This window comes from Ambystoma mexicanum, chromosome 1q (genome assembly GCF_040938575.1).
Source record: "Ambystoma mexicanum isolate Mex_15411 chromosome 1q, UKY_AmexF1_1, whole genome shotgun sequence".
Lineage (NCBI taxonomy): Eukaryota > Metazoa > Chordata > Amphibia > Caudata > Ambystomatidae > Ambystoma > Ambystoma mexicanum.
Window position 1 is genome coordinate 558,739,833 of NC_090922.1, and position 12,083 is coordinate 558,751,915.

General features: G+C 44.1%; 1 protein-coding gene across 3 annotated transcripts in view; it reads right to left on the reverse strand.

Moving 5' to 3' along the window:
• Positions 1–12,083, reverse strand: part of LOC138531671 (uncharacterized) — a 236,476-nt gene that overhangs the window by 50,400 nt on the left and 173,993 nt on the right. For all 3 annotated transcript variants that reach the window (XM_069641005.1, XM_069641004.1, XM_069641003.1), the window contains one exon: positions 1,013–1,090. In XM_069641005.1, the coding sequence (XP_069497106.1) occupies positions 1,013–1,090 (78 nt within the window). The remainder of the gene's footprint in view (positions 1–1,012; positions 1,091–12,083) is intronic.

Here is a 12,083-nt window from a genome sequence, read left to right on the forward strand (position 1 = left end):
AAAAGAGAGACGAGATAGAAAGCGAGATACTTAAAGTGAGAAGGGGAGAGAAAATTAGACAGTGGTAGAGAGATAGAGATATGGGAAGAGAAAGAAAGAGAGAAGAGAAAGTGAGAAACATATAAAATGATAGAGAAAAAGAGAGAGAAGGACGAGACAGAGCGAGAAATAGAGACAGAGAAAGACAGAAAAACAGAGACAAAGAGAGAGAGTGAGCGCGAGGGAGGGAGACAGAAAGAGAGACAGTGAGAGTGAGTGAGCGAGAGACAGAGTGAGGGTGGAGGGGTGGAAACAGAAAAGCAGAGAAAGAAGAGAAATATAGAAAAAAACTGATTTGGGAGAGGGATACAATGAGAGAGACAGAAAGAGATGGACAGAGAGAGAGAGTGAGGTAGAGAGAGATGGAAAGAAAGAAGGTGAGAGAAGGAAAGTGCTAAAGATGTGGAGAGAAGGGGGTGAGAGAGACAGAGAGAGTGGGAGAGAGAGAGAGAGAGAGAGAGAGAGAGAGAAAGAGAGAGAGAGAGGGGGAGAGAGAAATAAAGAGAGAGAGAGAAAGAGAAAAAAAGAGAGAGAGAGAGAGAGAGAGAGAGAGAGAAATGGAAGTAGGATGGAAAGACAAGTACAATATACAGTATAAGAGATTGGCAGGACGAAAGGAATGAAAAGTAAGCAGAAACATGGTGTGAGAGGTGAACAGAGAGAGAAGGAGAAGGAGACACAGGGAGAGCTAGACAGAGAGAGGGAGAGAACAAGAGGGAGAGAAAGAGAGAACAATAGAGAAATAGAGAAAGCAATATAAAGATGGGGAGAGAGAGATGGAAAGATGGAATTAGAGAAAGTGGGACAAATATACAAGATAGAACAGATTTTGGAGACATTTGTTCTGAGGGGTGAGATTGCAGAAGAGAAAATCAGCCAGCGGAAGGTGGCTTGAGAGATACACATAGAAAGCACAAATGAGAGAGACGTGATTTATGCATATTTTCAAAACATAGTAACATTGATGTCATACCTACAAAGAACCACCACAGGAGCACCAGAGCGAGGATAACCAGGACCAGGGGAACCAGAGTGTACACCAGGAGCAGCTCTGAGAGGGGGTCAGTGAAAGGGAAGGGATGCAGAAAGAAGCCAAGAGGGGAGTAAAAGCAGCAACAAGTGGGGAATGGAAATAGGAAAAATAAAGAGCAGAGAAGAGGGCGAAGTAGAGAAAGAAAGAGTCCAAAGAGTCCAAAAAAGGTCAAAATAGCATGTGATAAGGTGGAATAAAAAAGGAGAGAGAAAACGAGAAATGGAACAGTGTTAAGAAAATGAGTAGAATGGGAGAGGAGGGGTAAGGACACAAATACAGTAGTAAGAAGTAGGCAAAGGAAGGGGGTAAGGATGCAAAGTAGGTGGAGAAAAAGATGGAAGATGTGGGCAGGACAAGCGGTGCAAGGAAAAAAATGGGAGGAGGAAAGGAGAGGGTGTTGATTAATCATAGCTGTGCGAAAAGCCCAACTCATAGGATCCCCTTCTCTCACAGAATCAGACGTACACAGGCTCATTCTCAAAAGGACTCACACTCTGATCACACGCTGTCTATTGGGCACTGGCAGTGCCTGCCCAGATGGCAAAGCCATGTGAAGTTGCCTGCATGGATACTCTTTTGTTGGCATTTTAAGAAAGGATTCCCTCAACCGTGCCCTGGAGACTTACATTTGTGAAAACACAGGCATTCATGTTTTTACCTCACAAGAAGCAATAAAAAAACAGTTTGCAAACTCATTCTTGCTCAGGATTCAATAATACAACTGAGCAAGTTAAAAGAAAATACAGGAAATAATATACAGATAAGGGTACCCCAACCGTTGTAATTAGTAGTGCAATAGAACTCACAAAGGAAATCCATTATTTGGAAGACCCTCCACTGCCCCACTCGCAATGAATGGGGACTAACGATGCCCTACGGGCCACCCTAGGCTTGTCCAAGCACGGCCATGTCTCAGAAGCCAGAAAATATACCCACTGGCTTCCGATCCATGAGCGAATCAAATTCAAAACTCTGCCCATCGCACACACAGGTGCCTCACCAACACTGACCCAGCTTACCTCTCTCGTCATGTGGAAAAATACACTCTCCCACGCTTACTAAGATCCACAAACTGCCATTTCCTCAGAGTACCTAACTTCACTCGAGAGACTGTAGGAGGATCGACCTTTCCTGTCATTGCCGCAAATCTCTACAATAATCTCCCCATCACCCTGGGAAAAGAACCTTCCTACTTGACCTTAAGGAAAAACATGAAAACCTGGCTTTTCACCTAAGGCACCCTGCTCTGAGACATTTCGCTCTTGCAACCTCTCCCAAACGGACAAACTGACACCTTTATTTGTATCCATGTCTGATGGTACCGTCTGATACCTGATACCCCTTTTTTCCCTCCCCACTGTACTTTTGTCTCCTCCCCTAATGTAACTAGTGCCTAAATACCAAATGGTTCAGTGCACTGCAACAAATGCAAAAATAAATAAATACATAAACTATCCCACATTGGACGTCATTACGAGTGTGCCGGTACAGTAATAACGTACCGGTATTACCGCATACCGGAACTTTCCTGCTCTGAGCTGGAGGTATAGCCACCACCCGCGTTACTAAACCTAAGCCACTGAAACCAGTCGACGGTGTTTGTATCATCTAAAAGGGCTCCAATTTCCCCCCATTTTAGTCTTGAGCAAACTTTTTTACATTGTCCCACTTTCCATGAGCAAAAAGTTGACTCCACATGGAAAGTGGTGATTGTATTGTCTTTGTGTGTGTTTATGGGATTGGGAACTTATCCCATTTCCCGAAGTTGTGTCATTTTTATAATTGAGTACCCCAGGAGCGGTGTGACAATCAATGGGCTATTAAAAATTGTCAATCCCATTAGATGCCACACGGGTTAGTTTGAAGAGAAAAATTGACTCTCTTCACTTTCCTGGGCTGACTCTCTTTTCCTTTCCCTGGTTTTATTGCTAGTCTCTTCCGATTTAAGCCAATCGAGAAGAGAGTGGGCTGAGACTCTCATGGTTGAACGTATTACTTACTGTAGAAGTGGCAATTTTACTCTTATTCTGTCACTAATAGATAGGCGTTGTAACACCGCAACCTAGCTAAGAGCACACGTTAGGTAGGGATAGTACCCTCTTTTCGCTCTATCCTCCTGTCTTCAGTCACAACCTTGTTCTATTCTTCTTTGAATAGATTTTAGTCCACCCCACAGTTAAATAAGTAAAATAAATAAAACCCTGGTTTTTAGGGTTTGGTTTTACGATCTGGACCTATCCTCGGGTTTTCAGGTTGTTGCTAGTAGCTTTTATACAGTTGTGTTTTGCCTAATTTGTTGTGTTAATAATAGCCACCACCCTACCAGCTAAAAAACAGTAGTAAAGGGGCCGGTAATATTGGAAAATCCTCCTATTGAATCCTATAAGACTCCATGGAATGGGGATTTACCAGCGATTCTGCCACTTGGAATCTGCCGGTAATTCCGGCAGATGAGGTGGTGGAAACGATATTGCAGTTTGCCGCTATCCTGCCGGTAATACCAGCAGGATACTGGCAAACTTGTAATGAGCACCCTTCTGTCCAATTTACCACCATTACGAGTGGCAATAACAGTATTTGAGTTTGGCAGTATTTCTGCCGGAAATACCACGAAACATGGACCGAGGCCCTAAATTCTTACACACTGTCAGGGCCTTTTTCTTTTAACTGTAATGTCCTGATTTTATCTTTCAAACTCATCGTAATATTTGCCCTCATTCCCACTCTTCAATTTCTCGCTCCCTTTGTTTTGCTCCCCTGAAGCTTTTAAATGCTGCATCTGGGGACATTAAGTGCTAGACAAGAAACCTGCATACCCAAATGTCCATAGCACTGGAAACTGAATGCCTTTGTAAGTGACACAATGGGCCTCATTATAAGGGTGGCAGTGACAGTATGAACGGTGCTGGTAAGGCACCGGCACCGTTCATACCATCCTGCCTCATTACGAGTTCTGCTCGCGGGTTCCTAACAGCCCGCCAGGTTTTACGGTGCATTAACTCACATGTTTGAAACGACTGCACAAGCACAATTATTTAGAGGAACACTTACACTGCAAAAGTTATATTAAAGTGCACTGATAAAGGGTGTATTCATACTGCCACTGTTAAGAACATTTGCTATGCCTAATTGTACTCGTTGCTTGAATCTGCAAAATTATCTCACGTAGACTTACAGGCCGATTCATGTAATTCCTCTCAAAAGTGTCGCACGCGGCTGGCGCACAGCGTGCCCGTGCGAATGTCTGCGCCAGCCGCGTGCGATAAAATCAATTTCCGCGCACCTCCAAAGCAGACGTGGCGCAGAGTGGCGCAGCGACCCTGCAGCAGCGCCAGTTACGCCCCCAAGAACGCCCAGGCCAATCACGTGTGGAACTTCTCGCGCACCCCTGAAATACACGCGCCCAGGCCAATCGCGTGTGGAACTTCTCGCGCACCCCTGAAATACACGCACACGCTCCCCCAGGACCGATCGCGTGTGAAACTTCCCGCGCACCCCTGAAATACCCGCACGCAGCCCAATCGCGTGTGAAACTTCCCGCGCACCCCTGAAATACCCGCACATAGCCCAATCGCGTGTGAAACTTCCCGCGCACCCCTGAAATACCCGCACGCAGCCCAATCGCGTGTGAAACTTCCCGCGCACCCCTGAAATACCCGCACGCAGCTCAATCGCGTGTGAAACTTCCCGCGCACCCCTGAAATACCCGCACGCAGCCCAATCGCGTGTGAAACTTCCCGCGCACCTCTGATATACACGCACACGCTCCCCCAGGCCAGATCGCGTGTGGAACTTCTCGCGCACCTCTGAAATACACGCGCCCAGGCCAATCGCGTGTGGAACTTCTCGCGCACCTCTGAAATACACGCGCCCAGGCCAATCGCGTGTGGAAATTCTCACGCACCTCTGAAATACACGCACGCGCTCCCCCAGGCCCGATCGCGTGTGGAACATCTCGCGCACCCCTGAAATACACGCGCACAGGCCAGTCGCGTGTGAAACTTCTCGCGCACCCCTGGATTACACGCGCCCAGGCCATTCGCGTGTGGAACTTCTTGCGCACCTCTGTAATACACGCACATGCTCCCCAAGGCCCAATCGCGTGTGGGCCTTCTCGCGCGTGTAGGACTTTGGGGCACATTTTTTTCCTGCGCAGGGACGCTACCGCCTGCTTTCGTGAGGCGGACATGTATGGGCCTGTGCGCGTCTTTGGCCGTGCGCTGTTTTTCCCTATTCGATTCCATGAATACGTGTTGTAGGCGAGCGTGTGGGCGTTCTGCGCACTTGCCTCCTGTACTTCCCCCGTGACGCCCACATTTTCACGAGTTGTTCCCCATTCTGCGTGTGACGCCCCGTGTTACGCCTACTTTTGTTATGTGCGCCGCGCTATGTGCGAATTCGCTGTGGCCTTATCGCACGGCGTTCGGTGACCTGTGCGCCAGCTTGCGCCAGCGTGCGCCGCGCACTTTTTCAGCACACATCCCACATTTTGCGCGTGCACGGACTTCAATGAATAGATGTGCGATGTTTTCTGTGCGATAATCGCACTTCCACTGCGATAATCGCACTTGCACTGCGATTTTCTCTATTTCACTGCGAATCACACGTTTTCGCACGCGTGCGCCGTTTTTTCGGCGCACGTTCATTCCATGAATCGGCCTGTTAGTTTTGAACTTTTCGTCTCTGGAATGGCCTGCCTACAAATGATCTGGAACTGTATCAATTGTAGAAAAACAACCCTACATAATGATCTCATGATAATATTCCACTTGCTGTATTTAAACTCATGGAACGAAAAAGGTATATAGAGGATACATCTTAGGGAGGCGAGATTGACGGATTAGAATTGTGTGGGGACCTGCACATCTCTGTGTTCTTCTCATCTGTGTTTTCCTGCAGCACTATTTAAGATTTGCTAAACTAACCTCACCTGAAATCGAGTCTGCGATTGATGTCTGCTACACATTGGTGGCCTATGGTCCTGGGTTCCTTTGGCGGAGAGGCACCTCAAAAGGATCATGGACAAACTTTTCAGTGTTATCCCTGAGGCCCGTCAGAGGAAGTAATACAATTTTATCTAAATTGGGATCTTACTGAAGGGAGCATCCATGAGTCAGGGAAACGCTTGGCCAACTTTAGGACCAGCTGCATTTGCCCAGAGGCTACTCCAGCAAATATTGGACTATATATGTATATGACTAGTCTGTATTTGTGTTATTGTTTCTTTCTTGTTACCTGTTAATCTTGGGTCTGTCAGGAAGGGCACTCTTAAAACCCCATCTGGTCAAGAAAAAAATAAAAAGTTGCACCAAGCACTTGCATCCATACACTACACTAATGGGTTTTCACAGTGCAGGGAGTCAGTATTCTTGTATGCATTTGCAGGGATATGGGCACTCCTTCGAGTCACGTAAATTGCAGTGTTTTTCAGTGTGTGTGTGTGTGTGTGTGTGTGTGTAAACTCGTCTCCTCTCCATCACTGTTTCAAGACATCTATGTGAAGGGACTTCACTTACATTATGTACATAAATTAGTCATCCAAGAATTGCAAGTTCCTGGATCAATGGCACTACAAGCTGACGTCACCAAGCAAGTCACAAAGGAAGGTAGATTTGATTTAGAAAACATCTTTTATTTAGGATCCTGTGAGTTGAAAGTTCATCAATGGCAGTGGGATGCATTTTTCGATTGGTATACCTAAACCAATCGAAAAATGCATCCCACTGCCAAGAGACGCACAGAGTCTAAGACCCAAGCACTGAAGGATGCCTAAGAGGAGCTGCAGGAGCAATTGAAGGAACTGAAAGAATTAGCGAATTTGGCAGTCCCTAAAACAGAAAAGGTTATGGTCGGCTTTATCCAACGTTCCAAGAGGACACCCATGGTAAGAAACTTCTAAGGACATTCTTGATGCTGCCGATCAACCTGAAATACCAGCATCTGTTCTGCCAAAACCCACAAAAAGGCAAATTGAACTTTGAAGCCCAGATTCATTCCTCAGTGAACCACTGGCATGTAGCATTCTACCCCTATACAATCACTGGGTGTACCACCTCACAATTGCTCTCAGCCCTTGATTTATTATAGAATAGATTGAAAATGTACAACATTTTTAGTGATTCACCCACACCGAAACATCCTCAAGTTTTGAAGAGTTTCCTAATACCCTTCCCCAAGCCAATGCCTTGGGATAACCTTTAAAACAAATGGTGAGGTAAGAAAATCTGCTAGTGACTGTTCATACACATTGTCCCAAGATTCCCTAAAATATGAAAGGATACAGTTAGGTTCCAAGAAGAGCTTCAGGTGATAATAGATTGTTATAATTCTACCTCTGCTGCTCTTTCATTCTATTAAGGCAGAGAAGTAATTGGCCATTACAAGAACCCAAAAGAGGTAACCTGGAAGTGTTCACTGACGGGATTCTCTGCACTATTTTAGAAACCTTCTCCAAAAAGAGATATTGGAAAACATCAATTCTTGCAATCAGTGCAAAAACGAACATGCATCTGATTGCTTCGAGAGGGTTAAACAATGTTTTGATCAAAATGTGGGGATCTCAAATGCAGTAGAAACACACAGAAAGCTGCAGTCTCCACATTTGTGATAGCGTTCCAGGTCATAATTGCAGACATTATTATGGGAGTACTCGTTGGTTACGAAGATAAGAATTGAACAAAGTTATTGTTAGCTACACAGCATTTTCACAAAAAAGGATTAAGACAGAAATAAATTACTGAAGTCAGAATACTGGCTGTACAGATTCAACAGTGCCAACCTCTGCAAGGGGGGATAGGACACCAGGCAAGACCAGCCCCCAGGGGAAGAGGACATAATAGAGAAAGATGAATTCCTGTGAACATGGGACAAGGGGGAAGCTCGGGATAGACACAATTGAAAGGTGTTTAACGATCAGTGAAATTATTGCAAGGCGTTTGGGCACTGAATGTCTTATGGTCCAATTGACCCACTCCACAGTCTGCCTGGTCTCACCCCTCACTCTTTTTCACAAAGAATTCCACCACCTCCACTGCCTTGTCTGTGTGTTTCACAATAGGATTACCAGAGGCCCAGTAACATTATTGTACTATTGATTCTGCTTGATCCATCTGCTCCTTATGTCGAATGTTATATTAGTGGAAAGAGTGTTTATTGTTTATCTTATACATAGTGCATTGCTCAACCCAAAAGGCCTCGGAATGTCCTCACATACCGTGTCCAGATGAGTCGGTGAATGCAGTTGCTATTGAGGGTCAGCTGATACCCCACCCGGTGAGCCGAGCTATGGCTGTTACCTTGAGTCCTATTTCTGAACCTCATGCTTTCTCGCTTAGTCCATCTGTGCCTGTATAATCTTTTAGGATTGGATCTGCTATGTAAAAAGGGTTGTACTATTTCTTGTTCCCCTGTTGGTGTTCATTTGGATGTCCGAGTGCACAGAATGAATGCGGGACCTGTGCACATTAGTCTGACTCCAGCCAAACACCTTTCATGTAAAAAACAGTATCCAATTTCAAAAGACGCTGAAGAAGGAATAAAACCTCTTTTTGAAACTGTGCTCCTGCAAAGGATTGGTGCCTGTACCCACAGTCCTTGTGATACTTCAATGTTTCCCTTTCAAAAACCTGCCAACTGAGAAGAGAAATTATTATTTTTAGCAATCACCCCCGAATTTGGGGGCTGACTGAGGCAGCAAAGTCCTGCTACTCTGAGCCTAAAGTAGTCCTCAGCGCAGCATAGGCCTCAGCAAAGGCCAATGGATGTAAGCACACTTGTCTGACCACAGGGGAATAGCTCTATAAACATGCAAGGCCATCATAGGTTGGTTTTTGTTCTGCTTTGTTTTTAAGGGAAACAGGTTTTGCTTGACTCACACGTGCTTCTTCCCTGCGTACTATGAACAAATATGTCCCTTAAGAAAAAAGTAAAGGGACTTTAGGCCTCATTACGAGTTTGCCAGTTATTCAGTGGTAATTCTGCCGAATTACCACCAAAATCCTTTACTGTTACCGCCACTTGGTCCCCTGGGTTTATCACGAGATTACAAGTGGTGGTAAGGCGGAGTTAGTCCCCATTTATGGAGTCCACAGGACCATAAATACAAGGTGTGCTATACATGCTCTTAACACTCATGTATGCTAGTGTGATGGCCAGTACATCATTTGTGCTGCAGCACAGCCCCCTTGACATATGCAGGCCACCTTTGAGAATCAGGTGACCTGCTCATTTCTCAAATAAATGCAAATGAAAAAATGCATCTTCTGCAAAAAATGTATTTGCATCACTTTTTGTGAATTTGGCAATAGATTTCTTTTTAAAGGATTGCAATTTCTTTGTCAGCTGCAAACAGTTATTTTCGCTTTGTATTTTAAAGAACGTCCAGGTGCAAGCCATTCAACATTTAGAGACTTTACTACTTTGAGTTTCCATAGCAGGAACATTTATGACCTATTCCCTTAACTTGTGCTGGCAGGAAAAGGTCTGACCTTTTCAACCCAATTTTTCAACCCAACATTTTTTATTATTTTATTTTAATGTGCTACTCACAAAAAGTGACCTTTCACATAACAAAACATCACAAATATCAAGACATATTACTATAAAATCCAAACATTCACTATTAAAAAAGTATAATCTGTATCATGCACCATTACATTATCAAAAATGTAAAACCTTTCTAAAAGCCCAATCTTACTTACATATTTTGGGAACTTCCATAGTGAGGAAAGTTTCATGTCCAGAAGACAATCGTTCCCAGAACTCTTCGGAGTTCAACCAATCTGTATTACTCACAAAACAACCAACATATAGGTGGTGAACCTGCAACGCAGGGCATTCAATAAAAATGTACTTTAAGGTTTGTTTCTCTTCGTTCCCTAGGCAATGCTTGTACGAGCCATCAAAATCCTGTCCCCTTTGCCACGCTTCCGTAATGCAACAGGTTCAAACCAAATCTTAAAAATGTAATATGCCAGTAGGCTTTGGGGAATCTGCATAAATATAGTGGCAGGGAGCCAAGGGGCCTATCCAGGCTGGATAATGAAGCATGGAAGCGGTAGCTTTGCATCCTTGCCATGGTTATCATCCAGTCCACTCTCATGATAGATTTTTTCAAACTACTCACATTCATAACCAGGTTATTAAAAGAGCAGCTGCAATTATCAAGATTGGTTTTTACAGCTCTACTCATCTTAACAAGACCTGGATAGTTTCCGGAAGCCGTCGCTGTTCTTAAATCCTCATACAGGGACAAGGGAAAGGGGGATATTATCAGTCTATAGATAGAGACCAGCCTCCAGTCCACCCAACCTTTCAGTGAGTTTAAACCTAACACAAAACGCAGGGTGTCCATAGTACGGGAAGGTGGGAAATTAAATACTTTTTTCCATACTCTTCCTGCCAGGTGAACCCAATCATGAGCAAGTGTCTGCATGCCGATCCCTGTAAAAAGTGAAAAGAGGCTGCATAGAGAATCTGCACAATTTAGTTAAGAGCCTCCTAATTCGGCAAGCAAATTGATCAATCTTTTCTTCCAAACTATTTTGTACAAACATGACATTCGGTTGTGCTGTAATTTTATATCCCAAGTATAGAACTTCTTTTGTCGGAATAATCTCAACGCAATCTAGGAACCATTTAAATCCAGGATGATTTCTCGGTTTAGTCGATAAACAGATTATGTGGGACTTTTGAGAATTAATCATCAAATCATTGCCAGAGGCATATGTCATAAGAACATTTAAAGGACACTGGAGGCCTATGGGAGTGTGATCGACCAGTAATATGTCGTCCGCACCCAACATTTTATTAGCATGAAATTGTCATACGATTAACCTGGAACTGTCACCCGAATCTCTCCGAAAATTCAGCCAAACCAGAATCGCACGAATACAATGAAAATTCTGGTGATTTAGGGTTTGGACAAATGAATTCTCCCAAACTAACCTCTTTGTAGCATTAGTGTATTTTGAGCAAAGTAAACGAGAGTAAGCTATTACAGTCACAATAATGGCCTGGTTTGGCACAGTCAGCATCAACATGCCTTCTTACAGCAACATACTAGCATATATTATGGGTAAAAGCATTATGAGAAACGTGCTGAGGAAGACTCTTGCGTATTTCAATGACAATTGCCTGTCTTGTTACTCCATTTTGTACAAATAGTGTGTTGTAAAGTTTACCATATTAATCAATTAATGAAAACATTCCTCCTCCTGAACCTCTCTTGGTTGCGGCTGACTTGATATACTTGGTCACTTTCACACATTCTTAAGAAATATTTATACCCCTCCAGTGAAAAGAAAGCACCAGTAGGTAGGCCTTCAAAAGCTCTTTGCCTTTATGCCTCAGTGCGGTCAGCAGTTTGGCACACTTTCATGTTGGGCAAAAGAGAATTGTAGTCTGATGCTCCTCTCTATGGATTGAACAATCACTCCCATTTTCCCCATCATACGGTTGGTGTCTTTGGGCTGGGTGAAAACTATGGGAGTGGTGTTGCTCCTTGCATTTTGGTCACTGCTTCTACCTGTGAGGTGCTTCCTTCATTGTAGTTATCTATACATGTTGATTTACAGTATTATCAATAGGAGCAGCAACCCCGCGACAGCGTTTTACTTCAATAAACAATCATTCAATTATGATGCTATGAAACACTCCTATTAATGTGTCTCATAGCCATTTATTCATGCTCATGTTAGTGCATAATTCATCCAGAGCGAATTCAGCAGTTATGATATTCAGCTTGCAGCAGGCGCTCAGAAGGACTGTGGGACTGCTGCTCTCCACCGCACCCTTCTGCAGAGTATCCACACATACTTCAGCGCAGGTCTGGCCTTGAGTGTGGGGAGGAGCGAGAATATTACCCTGATTTGCTTCATGAAGGTGGCTACACACTTGCCACTGAATCCCACATTTTCTTTTTTACGTGTATTTCCAGGAATCAACAGTCAAATTCCTTCAACAGACAAATCAGACCTTTTCCAATACATACAATCAGAAAAGGCAAGAGTAT